The 24,464-nt window shown below is 42.2% G+C and overlaps 1 protein-coding gene across 4 annotated transcripts; it reads right to left on the bottom strand.

Moving 5' to 3' along the window:
* Positions 1–785: 785 nt before the first annotated feature.
* On the bottom strand, positions 786–19,771 carry mrc1.L (mannose receptor C-type 1 L homeolog). Of its 4 annotated transcripts, none has more exons than XM_041585136.1 (8): positions 19,683–19,757; positions 19,152–19,225; positions 18,778–18,878; positions 14,020–14,127; positions 11,410–11,463; positions 7,160–7,311; positions 3,507–3,613; positions 789–1,788 (listed from the first exon to the last, which is right to left on the bottom strand). In XM_041585136.1, the coding sequence occupies exons 3-8, from the start codon at positions 18,872–18,874 to the stop codon at positions 1,629–1,631; spliced, it is 678 nt and encodes a 225-aa protein (XP_041441070.1). In that variant the 5' UTR covers positions 18,875–18,878; positions 19,152–19,225; positions 19,683–19,757; the 3' UTR covers positions 789–1,628.
* Positions 19,772–24,464: the final 4,693 nt, after the last annotated feature.

The following is a 24,464-nucleotide window of genomic DNA, read 5'->3' as shown; positions in this document are numbered from 1 at the left end:
CAATATATGCACACTGTCTCTTTAAAGGACCAGCACTTCCATTTCACTTGATTTCCATATTTATATCATTGTGCACTTATGAGTCGCAAGTGCTATGTTAAAATAAAGAGAGATAGGTGAATAGATATGTTAAAAGTTAAAGAATTACAGTATCTGAATGGAAACGATAGAAAAGCAGATACCTTAAATGCCTATACTTTCTCCATTCAATTCTTGGAGGTCCCTCCAAAGGTACATAGAAGATTGGTCAGTGGTTGTTGTTGTTGCAACCAACTTGGATGGATCATAAAATAGAGAATCATCTAAAAACAATTTTTCTGCTTTTAGATCAGGAATTGAAAAAGATCTAAAGCATCCTTAGATTCTGACTACTTTCTAGAACCATGACTTGGACATCTAGAGGAGCTCTGTGGTTGAGACCTTGGATCGCCAATAGTGATTCTAAACAAAAGTTCTGAGTCTTCCCATTTGATAGAGAATCAGAAATTTTACAGGCCAGGAAAATAATTTTAGCTTAGAAAAGGTAAAAAGCTTCCTTTTGTCATGGAGGGAGCTTTGGAGGTGCTTCTTCTTCTTCAATAGGTTCTTCTAAAGGTGCACTTACTTAATCTTTGTAGTAGGTGCCCCTGTAGGCCAGATCAATGGGTAGTGGCCTCTTTTTCAAGGGACTATTCCTTGGCATTCATCTCTTCTACAAAGTGTCATCATTTCTATTCCACAAGAATTCTGATTCAGGAGGAAAAATATAAGCAATATATAAGAAAGTTATTCTGCATGTGCACCGCTCAGAATGGGGAACAGGCTTTTATTCGATGCTTATATTGAGGTAAAAAAGTTTTAAATGGAGACACAGAGAAAGTGGGTTATCGATAAGGAGAAAAAAACACCATTAAAGGTGGATCATCATTATCTAATGAAAATGCTTAAGAGCAGTTGGGACTTCAGATATCAGTTGGATTGTAAGCTCTTTCTACAAGAGTAGCGTGAACACCCTGAACAGCAGTGGAAACTATCTGTAGGGCAGCAAAATGGACCTCAGTCAGAACCTCTTCTTGGGCCTTGGTAGGATGGATGTGAAGTCTCTCATGAGATCTTCATTTAGAAGTTTTGGAACATTGTAAAAACATTACATCCTTGTGTATTAATTGCAATCTATTTCTCCATGTTGTTGTTATTTGATGTGTAGTGCCACGGTGTGAAAACTCAACTATGACATTGTGACTGTGTTTCGTGTTTTAGGAAAAAAGACTCAAGAAAATTTTAAATTTAAGGATACTCTGTATCTTAGCTACTAGTGGCCAGGGACATACCTTCCAACACCTACAGAAGCTGCCATAGAGATTAATATGAGAAGTAGTACCAAGTGGTCAGGAACTTCTGCAGTTTTCTGGAGACCAGTGACTGACAAAAAGCGACAATTTTATATTTATTGTCCATTTGCTTTGTGTCCCTGCTTTAATATATGAATATATTTGCGGCTCAGCCAATATCACAGACTGGCCCCAAAAACTCCTAATCCCCTCCCAGAGGTAGGGCCTCTTTAAGGTAGTAGTTGGCTATATTTGGAGTTTGCATTCTCAGTGAAACATCTTGGGTTAGAGAAGTGACTAGGGACTTCCATTTCTGTGTTACTTTCTCCAGTTTCTCTGCTCCTTCTCACAAATGAATTGATATGGTTTGTTGCATTGCTCATCATTCCACTTTTGGTCATAAGCAATTTGGGCGCAGTCTTCTCCTCCTCCTTTCCCATGGCCAGTCCAGTCGTCTGGTTGCCCCTCTCTCCAATATCTACAATACAGAATAATGTTGTTCAGAAATATTTGGAATGATCACCTTGTCATGAATAGATAATCATCACAGAAGATAAGGATTGAGCAATATCAAAGTTCCAAGAGGCAAGTTTAGACGATGGATACCAAGGCCGGTAAAAGGGTTTCACCTCCTCCAGTGTTTTATTTCTGGCCACATGTAAGAAATAGAGCAATGTGACTACAGATACCCTAGGGCTGAAATCACCAATTGCCCCTGGAGCAGCCAGTGGAGAAGAAGAGGGTTATAGTTACACAATGAGCAGTTTGAGGTAAAAGTCATGTTACACAATACTTCCTACCTACATTCTGCCTACATTCTGCCTACTCAAGAGTTTGGGGGTATGAAATTGCCTTCAAACTCTTCCTGAAACCAAATGGTGACAAGACCAGTCCTTGGATCCACATTGTAAGTTAAGCATTATTCACCCGGAGATTTTTACTGATGCAGGAGGCATCTTCTACTGCATCTCTGCTTACTTCTATATGTCATAGAGAGGATTGAGCAGAGAAACATTATCAGATTCCCTATATTAGAAACATCAACTTCTGGCATTCTGTCCAGCCTGCTGGGGAGGTTCTTGTTAAAAATTTGTGATATTAGTAGCATAAAACTGCCAATATTATGAAAACTGAAAGGAAAAAGGAAAGTGCTCAATAATAACAATAATAATAATAATAATAATAATAATAATAATAAAAACAACATGATGATAATGTAGTTTATTTGGATTTCATTGTTCTTCTCAGTTTGATGGCATCAGTAAACATGGGGCCATCATGGTGCCATCAGTTGCCTGTACAGCAGCAAATATTGGCTACTAGTGATGGGCGAATTTATTCGCCAGGCGCGAATTTGCGGCGAATTTGCGCGTTTCGCTGCCAGCGAATAAATTTGCGAAACGCCCGCGAAAATTCGCGGCAAAAATTCGCCGGCGTCAAAAAATTTTGTTCCCGAAAAAACGGGCGTTGGTGCCAAAAACGGGCGCCGGCGTCGAAAAAAAGGGCGCCGGCGTCAAAAACCGGCGCCGGCGTAAAAAACAAGACGCCGGCGACGTTTCGCGAATTTTTCGCCGTTTCGCGAATTCGCCCATCACTATTGGCTACAGAAATGGCTGACCAAGCTGGCAGAAGATTGGACTATGTATGAGATTGCAATGGTCACTTTTTTAGACAGGTTTCAGGCAGATTAAAACCCCAGACCACTTTGGGTTGCGTATGAGGACTAATGTTGAGTTTGATACATAGGCTGCTCACATGATCCATTCATTGGCCTAAAGGTGGCCATAGACATCATCAGATATACAGGGAGAAACAATAGAATTCTATCTGCGTCTGATTCAGCGATTGATTCAGCAATAGCAATGGCCTTCAAAGGTGCCCAATCAAAATTTTCCAGACAGTCTGCTGCCCATATCCAAATCTTTTGTCAATATTGGTCGTCTCGTCTCCCACCTTACACGCACCGAATATTGTACGGAAATTCGTTTCATACTATATTATTGGTGTGTCCATGGTCACCTTAAGAATGATTTTCTCTGAATAAAACCATCGGTTCTTCTAGAAGAATATGTCAGAAGTCTCATGTAGGAGACAAGCACCAAGTGGACAACACCCTGTTTGGCATGTGGAGTCCTGGGGATGTGGACAAATATCTGCTCTATGTTTATTTGTATAGAGAGGGAATGTAGAGCTCACGTTTGGTTCCAGTCTAATGGGGTCTTGTCCACCCACTTCCATTCTCCATCAGCATCAGAAAGTCCGATCCATGTCGTTTTTTGAACGGCAAATTCAACAGCAAATTCCTGGTATTAAAACAGAGAACTACATTTTGTTGCATACGAGTGCTTTTTGGGTGATCATATTGTAATGTTGTCTAGACTCTGTTCCATAACAGGCAGAATAGATAATAGATAGAAATGGATTTTGCTTAATGTTTCAGTCACCACAGGGACCTTCGTTGGGAATCAAACAGTACAGGCTTCAGTACTTACTTTAGTTATCCCACCTCTGACCCCATAACTCTCACCCACTTCATATTCACCCCACTATCACACTGATTCTGGGGTTCTCAGCTTTCTCCTCCCTCTAAAATCATTAGGCACCTCACTTACTCGTCTAGATTTCATTCAGAATTGTTTATTTCTTCCTGGTCACTGAACTCTCCTAACTCTCCCTACTCACTGAACTCTCCCTACTCACTGAGCTCTCCTAACTCTCCCTACTCACTGAACTCTCCTAACTCTCCCTACTCACTGAGCTCTCCTCCTGCTCCCTATTCACTGAGCTCTCCTAACTCTCCCTACTCACTGAGCTCTCCTAACTCTCCCTACTCACTGAGCTCTCCTAACTCTCCCTACTCCCTGAACTCTCCTAACTCTCCCTACTCACTGAGTTCTCCTAACTCTCCCTACTCACTATACTCTCCTAACTCTCCCTACTCACTGAGCTCTCCTAACTCTCCCTACTCACTGAACTCTCCTAACTCTCCTTACTCACTGAGCTCTCCTAACTCTCCCTACTCACTGAGCTCTCCTAACTCTCCCTACTCACTGAACTCTCCCTACTCACTGAACTCTCCTAACTCTCCCTACTCACTGAGCTCTCCTAACTCTCCCTACTCACTGAACTCTCCTAACTCTCCCTACTCAATGAGCTCTCCTAACTCTCCATACTCACTGAACTCTCCTAACTCTCCTTACTCACTGAACTCTCCTAACTCTCCCTACTCACTGAACTCTCCCTACTCACTGAACTCTCCTAACTCTCCCTACTCACTGAACTCTCCTAACTCTCCCTACTCACTGAGCTCTCCTAACTCTCCCTACTCACTGAACTCTCCTAACTCTCCTTACTTACTGAACTCTCCTAACTCTCCCTACTCACTGAGCTCTCCTAACTCTCCCTACTCACTGAACTCTCCTAACTCTCCTTACTCACTGAACTCTCCTAACTCTCCTTACTCACTGAGCTCTCCTAACTCTCCCTACTCACTGAGCTCTCCTAACTCTCCCTACTCACTGAACTCTCCCTACTCACTGAGCTCTCCTCCTGCTCCCTACTCACTGAGCTCTCCTAACTCTCCCTACTCACTGAACTCTCCCTACTCACTGAACTCTCCTAACTCTCCCTACTCACTGAGCTCTCCTAACTCTCCCTACTCACTGAACTCTCCTAACTCTCCCTACTCAATGAGCTCTCCTAACTCTCCATACTCACTGAACTCTCCTAACTCTCCTTACTCACTGAACTCTCCTAACTCTCCCTACTCACTGAACTCTCCCTACTCACTGAACTCTCCTAACTCTCCCTACTCACTGAACACTCCTAACTCTCCCTACTCACTGAGCTCTCCTAACTCTCCCTACTCACTGAACTCTCCTAACTCTCCTTACTTACTGAACTCTCCTAACTCTCCCTACTCATTGAGCTCTCCTAACTCTCCCTACTCACTGAACTCTCCTAACTCTCCTTACTCACTGAACTCTCCTAACTCTCACTACTCACTGAACTCTCCTAGCTCTCCCTACTCACTGAACCCTCCTAACTCTCCCTACTCACTGAGCTCTCCTAACTCTCCCTACTCACTGAACTCTCCTAACTCTCCTTACTCACTGAACTCTCCTAACTCTCCCTACTCACTGAGCTCTCCTAACTTTCCCTACTCACTGAACTCTCCTTACTCACTAAACTCTCCTAACTCTCCCTACTCACTGAACTCTCCTAGCTCTCCCTACTCACTGAACTCTCCTAACTCTCCCTACTCACTGAGCTCTCCTAACTCTCCCTACTCACTGAACTCTCCTTACTCACTGGACTCTCCTAACTCTCCCTACTCAATGAGCTCTCCTAACTCTCCTTACTCACTGAACTCTCCTAACTCTCCCTACTCAATGAGCTCTCCTAACTCTCCATACTCACTGAGTTCTCCTAACTCTCCCTACTCACTGAGCTCTCCTAACTCTCCCTACTCACTGAGCTCTCCTAACTCTCCTTACTCACTGAACTCTCCTAACTCTCCATACTCACTGAGCTCTCCTAACTCTCCCTACTCACTGAACTCTCCTAACTCTCCCTACTCACGAGCTCTCCTAGCTCTCCCTACTCACTTAGCTCTCCAAACTCTCTCTACTCACTAAGCTCTCTTAACTCTCCCTACTCACTGAGCTCTCCTAACTCTCCCTACTCACTGAGCTCTCCTAACTCTCCCTACTCACTGAGCTCTCCTCCTGCTCCCTACTTACTGAGCTCTCCTAACTCTCCCTACTCAATGAGCTCTCCTACTGCTCCATACTCACTGAGCTCTCCTCCTGCTCCTTACTCACTGAGCTCTCCTACTGCTCCCTACTCACTGAGCTCTCCTACTGCTCCCTACTCACTGAGCTCTCCTCCTGCTCCCTAATCACTGAGCTCTCCTTTTGCTCCCTACTCACTGAGCTCTCCTCCTGCTCCCTACTCACTGAGCTGTCCTACTGCTCCCTACTCACTGAGCTCTCCTAACTCTCCCTATTTACTGAGCTCTCGTCCTGCTCCCTACTCACTGAGCTCTCCCCACTCTCCCTACTCACTGAGCTCTCCTCCTGCTCCCTACTCACTGAGCTCTCCTAGCTCTCCCTACTCACTGAGCTCTCTTAACTCTCCCTACTCACTGAGCTCTCCGAACTCACCCAACTCACTGAGCTCTACTAACGCTTCCTACTCACTAACCTCTCCTTCTGCTCCCTACTCACTGTACTCTCCTACTGCTCCCTACTCACTGAACTCTCCTGCTGCTCCATACTCACTGCGCTCTCCTCCTGCTCCCTACTCGCTGAGCCCTCCTAATATTCCCTACTCACTGAACTCTCCTACTGCTCCCTACTCACTGAGCTCTCATACTGTTCCCTACTCACTGAGCTCTCCTACTGCTCCCTACTCACTAAGCTCTTCTACTGCTCCATACTCACTACTCTCCTACTTCTCTATACTCACTAAGCTCTCCTCCTGCTCCCTACTCACTGAGCTTTCCTGCTCCCCCTACTTAAATAGTAGCGGGAGTAGGAGTTCAATGGTGCTGAACAGTAGCACTCAACACTGAGAATACAGCATATTTCTAGCATTGTGCCACAATACACATCAAGTTCCTTTTTGGGTATTTCCATTATTCCAGTGGAATGTCTCAAGGAGTGTCCAGAGGGATTACCCTTAGATCTCTCAGAGTGCAACACGCTTTAGTCCCTAAACTTATTAAGATTTATCTGGAGAAATATCTCACAGTAGATTTCTTTGGTGAAGCACAAACTGCTTTTAACATTTCCATCTCCCACCCAGTGTGGTGCCCCTCACCGTGCCATTATATTCCCATCACTCACCTGTTCTTCTAAACTGTTGATCATAATCAAATGGGAGTTCATCTTCTCACAAGTTGTTTTTGCACCATCCCAGGATTTAAGCGTATTGGTGATATAGTAACAGTGTCCAGTGAACTCAAACCATTTCTCAGGGCAGGGAAAAGGAGGGCAAACTGGGGAAATGATGGAAATGAAATGTTACAGAGCTCCATCATAGACATATCAGATACAACAGCCCTCAACATAAGACTGGGGTCAGTAGGAGAGAATAAGTGAGATGCAAGTGGAGTCCTTGTTTAGGGGCATTTAGTGTGTGCCTTGAATTTAGCAAGACATCCCCCCATGTCCTTTACTGTTGTCTATCCTGGATGAGTCTGGGAGACCTGCACCCAACTTGTGTTCCCCCTGAGTTACGAATCCTTTCTACCTGAGTATATTGGACTGCTTCTTGGCTGGGAAATGTTATCCTAAAGTCGGGGGCAAACAAGTGGAGCAACAGGGGCCATGTTTAAATTGTGTGAATTTGTTCTATTATGGGCCTCCTTCAGTGTCTAATGGATATTTACTTACACAACATGGATCTCATAGACAAACTCATTCTGTCTGAGTTTTATGTTGTTTCACTCAATCTCTGGTCTGTGTGTGAGTAATTGAGAGGGTTGGGGGCAGTGGAGAGGGTGGTCTGGTAATTGGATATGAGAGACACTGTCCTGACATGATGTTAATTACTCTGAATGAGAAGTGACATTACCTGGAAATAAAGTGCGATTCTTTGCAAGAATCCCTCAACCTTGACCTAAACTTATTGTGCTGGTACCTAAATGCAAAGTGTTGTGACCTGAATGTAAAGTGCCCCTGTCTGACATATAAATTCAATCATAATAGAATTACATAGTTACATAGTTACATAGTTACATAGTTATATAGTTAAATTAGGTTGAAAAAAGACAAAGTCCATCAAGTCCAACCCCTCCAAATGAAAACCCAGCCCCATACACACACCCCTCCCTACTGTCACATAAATGATATATCCCCATATCTATACTAACTATAGAGTTTAGTATCACAATAGCCTTTGTATTATGTCTGTCCAAAAAATCATCCAAGTCCCTCTTATAGTCATTAACTGAATCATCACCCGGCAGTGCATTCCCCAACCTCACTGTCCTCACTGTGATGAACCCCCTACTCTGTTCCTTTAAATGAAACTTCTTTTCCTCTAGTCTGAAGGGGAGGCCTCTGGTACGTGATTCTCTTTATGGGTAAAAAGGTCCCCTGCTATTTGTCTATAATGTCCTCTAATGTACTTGTAAAGTCTAATCATGTCCCCTCACAAGCGCCTTTTTTCCCCCAGAGAAAACAACCCCAACCTTGTCAGTCTCCCCTCATAATTTAACTCTTCCCTCCCTCTAACCAGTTTAGTTGCACTTAGTCTCTGCACTCTCTCCAGCTCATTTATATCCCTCTTAAGGACTGGAGTCCAAAACTGCCCCCATACTCCAGATGAGGCCTCACCAGGGACCTATAAAGAGACACAATTATGTTTCATCCCTTGAGTTAATGCCCTTTTTTATACAAGAACTTTATTTGCTTTAGTAGCCACAGAATGACACTGCCCAGAATTAGACAACTTGTTATTAATATGTTGCAGCGATGCCCTTATACTGTCAAAGTTTGCACGTCTGAAATTTAGGGGCCCATTCACCAAGCTCAAATGAAGGATTCGAAGTAAAAAAAACTTCGAATTTCGAAGTGTTTTTTTGGCTACTTCGACCATCGAATGGGCTACTTCGACTACGACTTTGACTTCGAATCGAAGGATTCGAACTAAAAATCATTCTACTATTCGACCATTCGATAGTCGAAAGTACTGTCTCTTTAAGAAAAAACTTCGACCCCCTAGTTCACCACCTAAAAGCTACCGAACCCAATGTTAGCCTATGGGGAAGGTCCCCATAGGCTTGGCTAAGTTTTTTTGGTCGAAGGATAATCCTTCGATCGTTGGATTAAAATCCTTCAAATTGTTCGATCGAACTTTTTGCACAAAATCCTTCGACTTTGATATTCGAAGTCGAAGGATTTTCATTCCCCAGTTGAATATCGAGGGTTAATTAACCCTCGATATTTGACCCTTGATGCATCGGCCCCTTAATGTTTTAGTTCGTCCCTTATAGAATTGCTTCTGCAACAGGATCTCAAAGGAGACCATGTTATGATCACTATTCCCTAAATGCTCACCCACACAAATGTTAGAGATGAGTTCAGTATTGTTAGTTATTACAGGTACAAAAGAGAGTTATTCCTAGTAGGTTCTTGAACGAGCTGGAATAAAAAGTTGTCATTCAGCATATTTACAAACCTACGAGCTTTTTGTGTCTTATCAACCCCATTACCCCAGTCAATGTCTGGATAATTGAAGTCACCCATAGCAACAACGTGACCCAGCTGTGAAGCCGCTTGTATGTGCAAGAGTAGCTGGGCTTCATACTCGACACTTATACCAGGTGGTTTATAACATACACCAATGAGAATTCTTTTTGTTACCTTTTGCCCAGTCAAAATCTCTACCCAGAGGGATTCTACACCCTCACCAGTGGCAGCTATTGTTATTTCTTTAGCGCATGGCTTTAATTCAGGCTTTACATACAAACACACTCCTCCACCCGCTATTTAATCCCTCTGTCCTTCCTAAAAAGGGTGTAACCATTTAAATTCACAATCCAGTCACATGTTTCATCCCACCAGGTCTCAGTGATACCAATTATATCATAATGTTTAGAGCAATTAATTCCAGGTCTCCCATTTTACCTGACAAACTCCGTGCATTTGCAGCATACAGCCGAGGTTACTACTTTTACTTTTGAAATTCACATTACTTAGTGGAGAATTATATGTTAAGTTAGTATTAGTCTGTTTTCCTTGTAACAGAGGGACCTCCTTAGCTGGTAAACTGTATGCCCCCCTCACTCCTCCCCCATGACCCCTTACTAACCCCACTGCCCCGTCTACCCTAGCTTCCCCATAATCCTTTATCTCACCCCCCCTTGCCTAGTTTAAACACTCCTCCAACCTCTTAGCCATTCTTTCCCCCAGCACCGCGGACCCCCTTCCATTGAGGTGCGTCACGACTGTATAGGTTGTACCCCAAGGAAAAGTCAGCCCAGTGCTCTAGGAACCCAAACCCTTCCTTCCTACACCAAGACTTGAGCCACGCATTTAGCTCCCTAAACTCCCGCTGTTTTCCTAAACTTGCACGTGGCACAGGCAAAATTTCAGAAAAGATGACATTGGAAGACCTTTCCTTGATCTTAGAGCCTAGATCCCTGAAATCACTCTTTAAGGTCTTCCATCTCCCATTTATTTTGTCATTAGTACCGATATGCACTAAGACAGTTGGGTCATGCCCAGCCTCAACCAATAATTTGTCTATCCGATCAATAGGGATGTAGCGAACCGCCGAGTATGTGTTCGCGAACGCCGTTCGCGAACACCGGCAAAAAAATGCGAACAGTTCGAGAACTGTTCGCGAACTTCGAACATCCGAAAATCGTTCGATTCGAACGATCGAAGGATTTTAATCGTTCGATCGAACGAAAATCGTTCGATTTTAGCAATCGAATGGTCGAATGGTCGAACGATTTTGACGCGAACGCCTATTGGCGAACGTCGCGCGACGTTCGCAAACTTGCGGCGGACGCGAACAGTCGAAGTTCGCGCGAACTAGTTCGCCGGCGAACAGTTCGCTACATCCCTACCGATCAACCACATGCCCAACCCTGGCACCAAGTAGACAGCAAACTGTTCGGTTGTAGCGATCCGGACGACAAATTCCCCTATCCACTTTCCTAATAATTGATTCCCCTACAACCACAATCTGCTTAGTCCTGACTCTACTCTCCTCCCCACCACTACTAGAGAAACTGCTCTCCCGGCTGTTAGAGAGATCAGCCCCATCTAGAATTGCCAATCCAGAGTTCACACTCCCATCATCTTCACACAATCTGTAAAGTATTTTTATATTAAAAAAGAAAATGGGTATTCAGAAGGATAACAGGCACTTTATGAAGTTCTAGTCAAACTCTTAGTCTCAGAGGGAGGTACAGGAGAAGCTTTGGCTTATTGTCTTGTTATAGATGGAGACTGAATTAATCATTGACTGAATTCTATAACTATTTATTATTTCCCAAGTTTGTGGCTCCTCCATGTTCTGATCAGCTCTAGAAATCTAAGAGACCTTTATAGCAGGAATAGAGACACAAAGCAGTGCTTACCAGGAAGAGAAGTCATTTCTGTATTGGCTCCATTTGGGCACTCTGAATTGGACTCTGAAATAAAAAGAAATTGAGGAAAAATAGATGGAAAATGTAATTGTGTAGTATGCAGAAATTCACAATGATACAATTAAGACCACAGAAGAAAGCAACAACAAATGTCCTAATTTCTAAACCTTTGTAATATGGTGTGGCTACTATCTGCCAACATTCCTCTTGGGCCAAACGACTCTGTGCCTTAGTTTTCTCTGCCTATGACCTCTCCAAGCTCAGTTACAGGGAGGTAGGGGTCTGATTAGCTGGGAGACAGTACAAGCGACTGAAGCATGCTCGGAGTATACCTTGAAAAGAAGGAGTACCCAGGAGAAGCCTAGGTTTGGTGACCATAATAAAGGGAAGGCCACCAGGGGTAATAAAAGAGCCACTGTTTCCATTCATAAGGATAGTAACTGTCCAGGAGATCAGGTAGAACGCTGTACCTGTAGAGTTTGGCCTGGAGATAAGGCCTAAAGCGTTCCCAGGAGGGATTTGGCTAGTTAGGTTTGGTCCTAAATAACAGTTGGTGGGGGGTGTAGATCCCTTAGTTTGGTGTTGCAGGGCCTGGAATGGAGGTAGGTTCCAGTATAGGAAAAGTACCAGTATAGGTGTGTTATAGTCACCCCAGGAGTGAGAGGCAGGAGCAGGGTCATTCAGGGTCGGACTGGGGGGTCGGACAGACAAGCTTTGGGACGTTAGTGCGCACATGCAAATTGTTTTTTTCCGTGAATAGGAGGTTGCGCCATTAAGAAGATCTGGAGTGATCTGGGCTGGCAGGGCCCACCGGGTTTTTCCTGGTGTCCCACCGGCCCAGTCTAACACTGGGGTCATTAGTAGAGCAGGCAGAGGCTCCAATAAGGAGGCCTGTAAGGATTAGTACCCTGCAGTGTCAATGCTGTCAGTATAGGGGCTCAAATGGTCAGGTTAATGGAAAGAGGGGTTACTGGTGTAATCCACTTCTATGAGCTTTGCCTACCAGAGATTGTTTACCAAGGCAGGCAATGCTACAATGGATTTTAAACTACAACTGATTGGGAAAGCATTTGAAGCATTTAATGATTTGTCCAAGAAAGAGGTTTTACTGAACCACTGGTACCTAAGTTTGTTTAAAGAATCTGTTTTTATGTTGAAAACATTGTGTAGTAAATCCGTCAGTTAAGCAAAGACCCTCCTAAGTGAGATGATATGTAACACCTTCCCGGAGCTGAACCCAGTCTGACCGGGTCTAAGGTATAGAAGCTATGGGTAATACTGATTTTAGGGCCCCCCTTACGAGCGCCCGAGCCGCGCGGCCATTTCCCAGGTTGTAGAATGCGGAAGTGCCGAAAAGCCGAACAGTCGAAGTCCCGAAGTGGCGAAAAGACCCAAAGTCACGAAAGGAGGCGAAGTTGAAGTCCTGAAGCCTTGAGTTCAATTCTACACCAGTTTGTGTTTTTTTTAATCCCCTGGACACCAATGTATTATTTTAATATTCTATAGGCCCCTGCCACCAATGTTTTTTCTAAAAAAAAAATTTTGGGGCCCCAATTTTTTTTAACTTGTAAGGGGCCCTTGCCACCAATGTTTTTTTTTTAAAAAAAAATTACATTTTTTTTGGGGCCCCAATTTTTTTTAACTTGTAAGGGGCCCTTGCCACCTATGTTTTTTTAAAAATAAAATACATTTTTTTTTTAATTTTTTTTTGAGGCCCCAATTTTTTTTAACCTGTAAAGGGGACCCCTGCCACCAATGTTTTTTCTAAAAAAAATGTAAATTTTTTTTTTACATTTTTTTGGGCCCCAATTTTTTTTAACTTGTAAGGGGCCCCTGCCACCAATGTTTTTTTTAAACAAAATTAATTTTTTTTTTAATTTTTTTGGGGCCCCAATTTTTTTTAACTTATAAGGGGGCCCTGACCATCATTAGCTTTTTATAACTGTGTGTGGGGTTACTTTTTTAGGAGCTGATGTCTGTGTGGTCTTTTAACTGTGATGTGGAGTGGGTGGGATATGGGGTGGGGCTTGGGTGTGAGGGTGGGCAGGGCTTGGGTGTGAGGGTGGGCAGGGCTTGGCGTGAGGGTGGGCGGGGCTTGGGTGTGAGGTGGGCGGGGCTTGGGCATGACGGTGGGCCCCAAAAATGTTGTTGTACGGGGCCCCGTGATTTCTAATGGCAGCCCTTCTTAGGGTACTCCATATCCATCGACTTGTTATAGGGGTCTTTGATGTCACAACATAACCCATAGCAACCTCACACCCATAAAGCACAACGTTTTAGAAGCATAACCCCAATCATAACCCTCTTCATTCTGATCAGGCCAAAATGTCCTAGAGAGAAAATACAGTATAATCATCCATAAAATATATCTACCTAAACTATGACTATGAATAGGGCTACAATTTGTGCAAAAACAGATGTAGAGCAATGAAGGTGACTGGGTTAGGCCCCTTGTAATGAACATAAAGAGCATAGAACTCTACTAGTCTACAGCATTACCACTGGTGAGGACAACAAAGGCCAACAACAGAAACTCGTACATTGCAGATGTGACAGTACCAAGGCATGAGACTGCAGGGATTGTAGATGGTTTCTACTTACTTGTGAAGGTGACAATAATATTGAGGATGAGGAGAACAACACACAAGGAGGAGAGTCCACAAAGGAGGCGCAGGGTGGATGTTGGGACCAACTGGGACATTCTGGGAACTGAAGAAGTGTTGGAGAGGAAAGAGATGAGAAGTTGTAAAGACCAGTCACACCTTCTCCACTAAAATGGTTTATTTTATTCCTGGAGAAGTAAAGAGGCCGGGGATAGTGTTAGAGACTGGGGCAGGAATTGGAAGACTTTGGGTTTAGGATGAAATGGCAAACACTGAATCCAACGTGATGGAAAAGTCAAATAGGAGACATAAAATAATACACACTGTATATCAGTGTTACTGTAAATCTACATCGTGTAGTAGACAACCAGTCAGCACAACGATTTTCACTCTTTCTTTGTGGGTGGTGCACGTCCACCAGTGGCCACTTTCCACTGGCACCACATACGACAAAAAACTTCAGGACAGCACCAACGAATTTTTATATATAATAAAACGCCTTTATTTGTGCTTCACAGGGGCATCACGGCAACGTTTCAGGCCACATGGCCTTTTATCAAGCTTGATAAAAGGGCATGTGGCCTGAAACGTTGCAGTGATGCCACTGTAAATCTACATCAACATGAAATAAATGTGAAACTTAAAAGTTAATGTCATGAGTTTCACCCCCCCCCCAAGTTTCCCTATAGCAACTCAGTAAGCCTGGCCACCAGTTCAACTGACAGTTAGTAAGATAAGGGGGCATCATGCTGAGGGGCTGTTTTCCATCAACACAGACTGGGCATCTTGTATTGTTATAATAAATAAATCAGAAATATAAATATATAGAGATTCAGTGCCGTGGGGAGACTAAACACAGAATATCATATTTTAACTCAAATCAAAAATAAGTAACTTTCAGCACTTTCAAGTGCAAATGTCACAGAGATCACAGTTTGTGATTCAATAACTTGAGGGAATTTTACATGGATCTGTAATTATGTAATAGTGTAGGGTAAGTAAATAATACAGGTTTAAATCCTGGCCCATAAATGTACCCCCAATACTGCCTTTTTGCTCAGATCTTTGCACAAGAACTTCTGCTTCAGAAAGGAACTGTTCTTCTCTCTTAATATGGTGTATTGTCTCCCACTTGTTTATTGCTTCAAAATGAAAACTAAATCATACACGACACACAAGGCCAGTCCTTGGCTATATATTACCTTATGAATAATAACATTAGCAAACCTGTATTTTCTTCAATGCTAAAAAGGCTTCCTTAAATCTATCTAATGTATCCGCCAGTACAATTAATTCAGGAAACGCTTCCCCCAACTTCTTAGCTCCCCCTGAGAGAAGGGAAAAGGGGGTTAGGGGGTAGAGAGACAAGTGGGGGAGAGGAGAAATATAGAAGAGGAGAGAAGAGGGAGGATGGGGAGAGTAAGGCCAAACAGTTGGGGAGAAAAGGAAAGGAGAGGGGATGAGAGACAGAAGGAGAGAGGGGAAAGTGGGTTAGGGAGTAGAGAGACAAATGGGGGAGAGGAGAAATATAGAAGGGGAGAGAAGAGGGAGGATGGGGAGAGTAAGGCCAAACAGTTGGGGAGAAAAGGAAAGGAGAGGGGATGAGAGACAGAAGGAGAGAGGGGAAAGTGGGTTAGGGAGTAGAGAGACAAATGGGGGAGAGAAGAAATAGAAGGGGAGAGAAGAGGGAGGATGGGGGAGAGTAAGGCCAAACAGTTGGGGGAGAAAAGGAAAGGAGAGGGGATGAGAGACAGAAGGAGAGAAGGGAAAGGGGGTTAGGGAGCAGAGAGACAAATGGGGGAGAGGAGAAATATAGAAGGAGAGAGAAGAGGGAGGATGGGGGAGAGTAAGGTCAAACAGTTGGGGAGAAAAGGAAAGGAGAGGGGATGAGAGACAGAAGGAGAGAAGGGAAAGCGGGTAGAGAGACAAGTGGGGGAGAGGAGAAATATAGAAGGGGAGAGAAGAGGGAGGATGGGGGAGAGTAAGGCCAAACAGTTGGGGGGAGAAAAGGAAAGAAGAGGGGATGAGAGACAGAAGGAGAGAAGGGAAAGGGGGTTAGGGAGTAGAGAGACAAATGGGGAGAGGAGAAATATAGAAGGGGAGAGAAGAGGGAGGATGGGGGAGAGTAAGGCCAAACAGTTGGGGGGAGAAAAGGAAAGGAGAGGGGATGAGAGACAGAAGGAGAGAAGGGAAAGGGGGTTAGGGAGTAGAGAGACAAATGGGGGAGAGGAGAAATATAGAAGGGGAGAGAAGAGGGAGGATGGGGGAGAGTAAGGCCAAACAGTTGGGGGGAGAAAAGGAAAGGAGAGGGGATGAGAGACAGAAGGAGAGAAGGGAAAGGGGGTTAGGGAGTAGAGAGACAAATGGGGGAGAGGAGAAATATAGAAGGGGAGAGAAGAGGGAGGATGGGGGAGAGTAAGGCCAAACAGTTGGGGGGAGAAAAGGAAAGGAGAGGGGATGAGAGACAGAAGGAGAGAAGGGAAAGGGGGTTAGGGAATAGAGAGACAAATGGTTAGGACAGGGTTCTGGTCAAATCAGTCAGTAATAGTCCAGATCCAGATGGTACCCAGCCAAATATTAAGCAGTACTGATAAAATTTCTAAAATGATTTTTTATTAAAGGAATTGTTCAGTGTAAAAATAAAAACTGGGTAAATAGATAGGCTGTGCAAAATAAAAAATGTATCTAATATAGTTAGTTAGCCAAAAATGTAATGTATAAAGGCTGGAGTGATTTGATGTGTAACAAGTCAGTCAGACACTACTTCCTGCTTTCAGCTCTCTTGGTTTACACTGACTGTTTACCCTGGTTACCAGGCAGTAACCAATCAGAGACTTGAGGGGAGGCCACATGGGTCATATCTGTTGCTTTTGAATCTGAGCTGAATGCTGAGGATCAATTACAAACTTACTAAACAGAAATGTACCATGTGGCCCCCCTTCAAGTCACTGACTAACTCAGAGTTAGAGAGCTGAAAAGCAGGAAGTTGGATTCTGGCTGTTTTATTAGACATCCAGTCACTCCAGCCTTTATACATTACATTTTTGGCTAACTAACTATATTAGAAACATTTTTTATTTTGCACAGTCTATCTATTTACACAGTTTTTATTCTCACACTGAACTATTCCTTTAAGGGCCTGTTATTGGGGTCCCTTTTCCACTCACAAATAGAACAGATTATTACACCTTTATAAATAAGGGCAACACATATAGGGGGCACATTTACTTAGCTCGAGTGAAGGATTCGAATGAAAAAAACTTTGAATTTCAGGTTTTTTTTGGCTACTTCGACCATCGAATTGGCTACTTCGACCTTCGCCTTTGAATCGAACGATTCGAACTAAAAATCGTTCAACTATTCGACCATTCGATAGTCGAAGTACTGTCTCTTTAAAAAAAACTTTGACCCCCTACTTCGCCACCTAAAACCTACCGAGCATCAATGTTAGCCTATGGGGAAGGTCCCCATAGGCTTTCCAAGGTTTTTTTGATTGAAGGAATTTCGTTCTATCGATGGATTAAAATCCTTTGACTCAGTTGAAGGATTTAACTTCAATAGTCGAATATCGAAGGTTTAACCCTCGATATTCGACCCTTAGTAAATGTGCCCCATAGTGTAACATAAAAACATGGTATGGAGAGCAGCACAAAGCATGGGGAAATTTTCACACCAACTTTGTTATACATCTTTGCAAGACCAAGACTGTGCACATGCTCAGTGTGATCTGGGCTGCTTAGGGATCGTCATAAATGATCAAAACAGCACAAGTCAAATAATATCTGCCAGAAGCCAATACAGCAAGACTGATTAATAATCAGAATATACAGACTGCACTGGCTCCTGTGTTGTCATGTAATCGAATGGGGATTTTATAGTTTTTGTATTTTTAATACAAACTTTTCCCCCAAATAGAATCCCAGTTTATCTGTTTAAATCTGGATCCATGATCTTTGTCCCTGCAGCTGGAGTTGGAAACAGTAAAGGGGATGTAAAGGCAAAAATAAAATCCAATTCAAATCTCTGTAGAGTCGACTGCTCTACAGGGAAACAAACAAAGCTGCTTGAGTTCTGCATGGCTGGGAAGTAAGGCGGGGGCTCCCCCTGCTGTTCATAAGTATGATTGTTTCCCTGCAGAGCAGTTAGGGACCGTCTGACAATTCCTATCCACAGCAGTAAATGAAGGGAGAATTTCACTGCATACAGTCAGGTTTCTTATAAAAACTGTACACATTTTTTAATTAAAGTATAAATATAATATTAAATATAGGTTTCATTAAAGAAAGTAAAAATGGGATTTTATTTTTTTGCCTTTACATGTACTTTAAAAAAAACTATAAATGACAAAATACAGCACAAAACTGTGCAAGAACTTAAACCCTGTACAACACAACCCCCTCTCAATGCCCCACTGCATTCTGCCCAGGCCAAAAAAGTCCTACAGTGAAATGAAAACGGTATGTATGAGCTATTTGTTAGAGTTAGTTATTTGTAAATGGCTTCCCCTGCTACGGACAAACAGAAAGGGTGAAACATTGTATTGCCCCAGTGAGACTGACCAGAATCAGCAACTAGGTTGGCACCATATGGATAGCGTGTTGATTGTACTTACTGTGAATGTGACAATGATATTGAGGATGAGGAGAAGACACAGAGGGCAGAGGAGGACATAGGAGCATAGAAAGAACGTGCAATATTTTAGGAATATTCACTGCATGGTAATTCTGCCTCTATATAAAATACATTTCATACATACATTGCTCATAATTACCATTACTTCTTGTAGTATTTCCTGTTTCTACAGAATTGCTCTCTTCTTGTAGGAGATTAAACTTATCATGTTCATTGGCCATAATCCTGTGAAACGCATTAGAAAGTTGGTAATTTTATAATTCTCAAAATATCTTTTTACTTGAAACTAGAAGGGGAATTATAGAATTAGGAATGCCTCCTGAGACCCCCTTTTAGCATTACATGAATTAGAAATGAACCTTCTTCACAAAAATGTAGCACAGACATGGGGTAAAGCGTGTCCCTCCCGCACCCACCTCTCAACATTGATTCTCGTGCATTCAGTAGCCAGAAGCATCTCAGTAAGCCTGGTCTACAAGTGAAGTATGAAGAGCTTACCATCATGTTGGGGCCACTGTTTATCAGCAGGACATCAAGTTAAAATAATGAATGGTACAGAATACAGGGAAATCCTGCAAGAGAACACGTTTCAGGAGCTAAACACTGAAGCCTGAGCTGAAGAACATGAAGGTGAATGTCCTACACTGGTCCAGTCAAAGCCTCATCCCAACCTTACTGAGAATCTGTTCTTCTCATTGAAAATAAAGGTGCACAAGTGTCGTCCAACTGAATAATACAACCTAGAATAAACCTGCCTGTAAAAATGGGTCTAAACCTTTTTATTACCAGCACAAAAACCTTAACTACTAGAGGGTGTAATAAATAAAAACATCACTGAGATCAGAATATCAAGGTTTGTGATTCAGTAACACTAGGAATTCCTTAGGGGGCAGAAGGCTTTAAAAAGGTTCTGTAATTATATAGAGTAATGCTAATTTGTAGAAGTAAATAACACAGCATTGGACCACGACCCCTAGATATCACCCCTCCACCCATTCTGGCTTCTCCCTCCAATCTTTTTTTCCTTACCAGGAAAGACAGGATCACTAGGCGGCCAAAGATCAGGATCCCAAGTTAACAGCTGCCCCGTCTCTGTATCTCTAGTCTGTTTCTGTACAAAGTCCCACTCCCTATAACTGCACAATCAACTCCTCCCACTTCCCATTTCAGTGAAGGAAACCCTACAATAAAAAAAATATTACATTATCAAAATTGCGCAAACCTTTCCATCTTCAATCAGCAATTTTGCACTAGAAAAGGAATTTAAAAAATGATTCTATATCTTCCTAGTTTCTGTGCGGAGAGAAATACATCATTTCTGGGCAATAAAGATGGCTGATAGAATAATATACTAATTATTGCTAGTTGGGAAGAAAGGCAGGGGTGGGTATACCTTCGGTCCTAGTGCTCAATTATCCCTCCGATACCTCAAGGTGCACAATATTGAGATTGATGATTATTGGGGCAGTCATTGTGCCAAGTGTCCGCATGAATGTTAGTTTGCCCACCTGTATATGCATTTTGTATGTATTTGTGTATTTGACGTGTTGCATACATGGCAACTTTTGCATGGATTTTATTTGTCTTACACGCTAACACTTTCATGCCATGGGAGCTGGTTTTGGTGCCAGAAATGTTGGGCATGTTTCTGACTTAAAAGGCTTTTGCAGGTACTGGCCCATGTTTAGTATAAAGTCTGGGCCAAGGAGTTCTGTTCTTTTCCTGTTTTGGCTTCTAGACTACAGTGGAAAGACTTCTGATGTCAGTCCGTCTGTAGGTCAGTCTGTAGATCTGTAGGTTGACATCTGGTCTGTGGTGCCAATAAGGGTTGGCTTGGTTTACTATTGCATGTCAATTATTGTCTTCCATATACCCCCTAAACATGTCAATGTCTATGTTTAGGGGTAGTGATACCTTGTAGGGCTATGTTATGGCCAGACTGGGGTTTCAAGGGGAACTACTGGGGCTGCACCACCAAAGGCCCTGCTCACAAACACCAAGGTCCACCCCCTGTGCATGTCACATAACATCACACATTTTGAGGCAACATTACTTGGGGGAGTAGACCTAGGCCAGTGGGGCCCACCAGCTTTTCTCCCAGTCTGATGCTGGTTATGACCTTGAATCTAAAGTTTCAATGGACATTAGCTTGTGCTTAGGCCAAGTATTGGATTTAATCACACGTCACCTGTATATTCTGCAGGGATCCTTGGTGGTTGGTTGCAGTGTTGCCGTTGTCTGACCCCGGGTCTATGTCTGGCCTAAGTTACAGTCCAGGGCTTCAGTCCATATATTGGAGTATTTCACTTTTTTGGGAGTATGTTTCATATTCACTGGTTGTTTTTCTGAAGCTCTGACCCTGAATGAACTGGGATTAGTAGAGACATTTTTATCTACTTTACTAAAATAATCTGTGTAGGGGATCAGAGAAATCCTTCTCATGTTTTTCTGTCTGTGACATCATCCAGTCCAGTTATAGGCTGGAGAGCCTTCCAATTGGCTGGGCACCCCAGTGCATCCTTGGGAGAGAGGGAGTGCCTGACTTTGGAGCCAAATGTACAGGGTCTCCAACAAAGTTTAACAGGGGTTGTATGGTGAAAGATCTAGCCAGAACCAAGTCTTGTGAAACTGTCCAAGCTGTTGAATCTGTGGAAGTACAGAGAGAGCCTATTCTGTTCCCTGCAAACTGCTAGAGACTCAGAAGGAGAAAGGTGCCACTGGTGAGATTGATCCTGCTGCAGATCTGCCTGTAATCTCCAGTGTGATTGCCTCTGAGAGCACCCCAGTGAGTGAGCCACCCAAGGGAGGATACTGGCAAAGATAGAAGCGTGGGCCCCAATTTGAAGACAGGTCTTGTGCATTTACCTGCTACATGGGAGTGGCTGCTAAGTTACAAAGGGAGAGGTAGTTTTGGGAAAATGTAGCGCAACCTGGGGTATAAGAGCACTGGGGAAGGGACATTTCAATTGAATTGAATTGTGTGGTTATTAACCCCTTCAAGAGGATTGGGACTTTGATTATAAAAAGGACTGTGATGGAGAAACAGTAAGGTACCTAATAGTGAGATAGGTAGGTACCACGTGTCCCCAGTGTAGGAGTGTATTGTGTATTAGATTGCCCAAGTTCTTTCACTACTGTTTATATAAAGTTTATATCTGTTTCATTTGCAAACTGTGTACTTTATTTGTCCTATTGGCAATTCCCTGAGGTGTGCTCCTCAGTGTTCCCTAGGGGAGAAACTGCGCTGTAAATCCCAGTACTTTTCATACGCAAAAGGGACTCAGGGCCCCTGGATTGCCATAGGTTAATTGCAATTTAAACAGTAACCAAATTAGGGTTACATCTTTGACTAAGATATTCTTCAGTTCCTATCCCTTGTTAATCTTAATATTGCTTGGTACATCCCATGTGAACTGACATGTTGCAGAAGTAAAGGAATTTACGGTTGACAGGTAAATTAAATTCCCATTTTCCCCCCTCAATAATCATCTCATCTAATGACAATCCCTTTCAATACCTGCCCCCTATCTAAAGGTAGATTTGGCCATATTGCTATTAGTTTGCAAAACAAAATCTGCTAAACTTTAATATCCAATTGTAAGTGAACTAATACTGAATTCATTTGGTGAAGTTTCATTTTTAGGGTGTTAGAAAAGTAAAAAAGAGAACAAGACATCTCGTGCTTTTCCAGGCTACAAATGATCATATATTTTCTATTACTTTATTAGGCTGGAAGCACGGGGTGCAAACTCAGCTGTTTTACTTGTGAATTCTGCAACAGGAAAGGATTATTCATTGATGTTACAGAGAAATAACTGACTTTAGCTGGGACAGCAAGTTCTCTGTGGTTTTTACACTTCAAACTAAACAAGTTCACAAACGTTAAAGATTCCAAAACAAATTGGTAGTAAGTACTGAGCTAAATTACAAAGGGACTTTCAGCTGGCAAGTGGCAATTTGCTTCACCGGTTGACAGTTGGACTCCCAAGAATCCTAGAACCATGATGAATGTAAAAAAGCTAAGAAACTGATACATTTGATGTTTGCTACTTCTTTTATTAGATTTCTTTGTCCAAATGAAATTACTCAATGTCAGTTGGTTGCCTGGTCAACAGAAAATTGATTCATTGTAAAGCTATAATATATAGTACAAATATTACTATTTATAAATTTAAGCTCTTTTCCCAATCTGTTATTTAGGACACAGCCTGTAGCTCTAGTAAGTAGGAACACGACAAACAAATAGCGGAGACATAAGAACAAGAAACCGGGTAAATTTGTTGGCTGGCACCTGACACAAGACTCAAGGAAAATGGGTGATGCCACTGAACCCAAATCTATCAAACCTTCATAGTCACTGAGGATTAACAAACCCTCCTTGGGAGGTCCTATCTACCTTTTCTCCTCAATATTTGACCAAACCATGGACCCTACAGTGAACACATGTAACACTTTGCTGCTGTTTAGATGCATCCCTTAAAAGCCACTAGGCCAAATTTAAAGTTCTTCAAAGCTTAGTTTACTACCAGCTGTGCATTGTTCCTGGAATTCTGAATATCTAGAGTAATCAACCTATTGTAGACTTTCTTGTGTCTGTTATTTGTTCAGACCTTTTCTTTATCAATTCCCTCATTAATGGAGTCCACTGGCTTTAAACCTGAACTCTTGGACAGGTAACTAAAGTGTGAAGTTCTAATTTTAAGACAGAGATTTTGCTCTATTAGCCAGATGAGAGGAATAATGGGGTAACTGTGTAAAAAAACTGAAGACTGACAAAGACTGTGGGGGCGACTAGAATTGCCCCTATTTCTTGTTCCCCAGTGTTTCATTACTAACTAATTTCCTCTCCATAATTATTCATATGCTCCTCACAGTAATAAGTCTCAGCTCTCAATAATGCTGTACCACTAGAGGAGTGATTTATCTATATTCCAATTCGAAATCTTTTCTTTTTTTTTTGGCACAAACTCCCTAATTTAAATTTAGGTTTCCAAAACTCAAATATTTGATATTTATTAAGAGCAAAAACTCTGAAAAACTCTGAAAAACTTCATGTGGAAGTCAATGGGAGTTGTCCTAGTAATCAAGTTTTTTAAATTCCAATTTAAGCAAACATTCGCATTTGGCAAAATTTCAAGTTTATTCAAAAAACTCTAAAATTCCCACAATTGATAAATAAGCCTCCCAGTGCTGCATTTGGTACAATATGTGTACAGCACTAATCTAGAACAAAAAACAACATTTATTGCAGTTACATGCACTCCATTTACAAGTTACTCCTAGTTTTAGCATACGGTGCACATAGATACAAATTGGTATTATAAACGTATTTCTGTACTGGCTGATGATGTTGCATATTGGGTAAAAAAACGTGGCTAATTGTGCTAATATTTTGCACTTAATAAACATCAGATAAATGGACGATCCTTAATATCATTTGTGGAGCGAATGATATAAAACATATTGTGATCACAAAATAAAATTCTGTCAGCACTAAATGCATTCTGTGAATTAAAAAAAAACAATCCTTGGTAACATTAATTTTGGTGAAAAAATATAATTTTGTAATTATCATTTTTGTGTTTGTGAAATTCATTTTCCATAAACAGTTTTTTGTGTTAAATTAAATCGTTTAAATGCCAAAAAAAAAAGTTGTGTTACAGAATTATTTTAGTTATTATAAAATGTATTTTGTGTTGTATGTCATGTAAGGGGCTGACTTACTAAAATGTTTACGTCTGTTTTCTTCTTCGAGAATTTTTAAGGTGAAAAACACACATGAATTTTCAGTCTTCAATTTTCCAGATTTAT

The sequence above is a fragment of the Xenopus laevis genome, chromosome 3L (genome assembly GCF_017654675.1).
Source record: "Xenopus laevis strain J_2021 chromosome 3L, Xenopus_laevis_v10.1, whole genome shotgun sequence".
NCBI classification, from domain to species: Eukaryota; Metazoa; Chordata; class Amphibia; order Anura; family Pipidae; genus Xenopus; species Xenopus laevis.
This window is presented reverse-complemented; position numbering and strand designations above follow the sequence as displayed.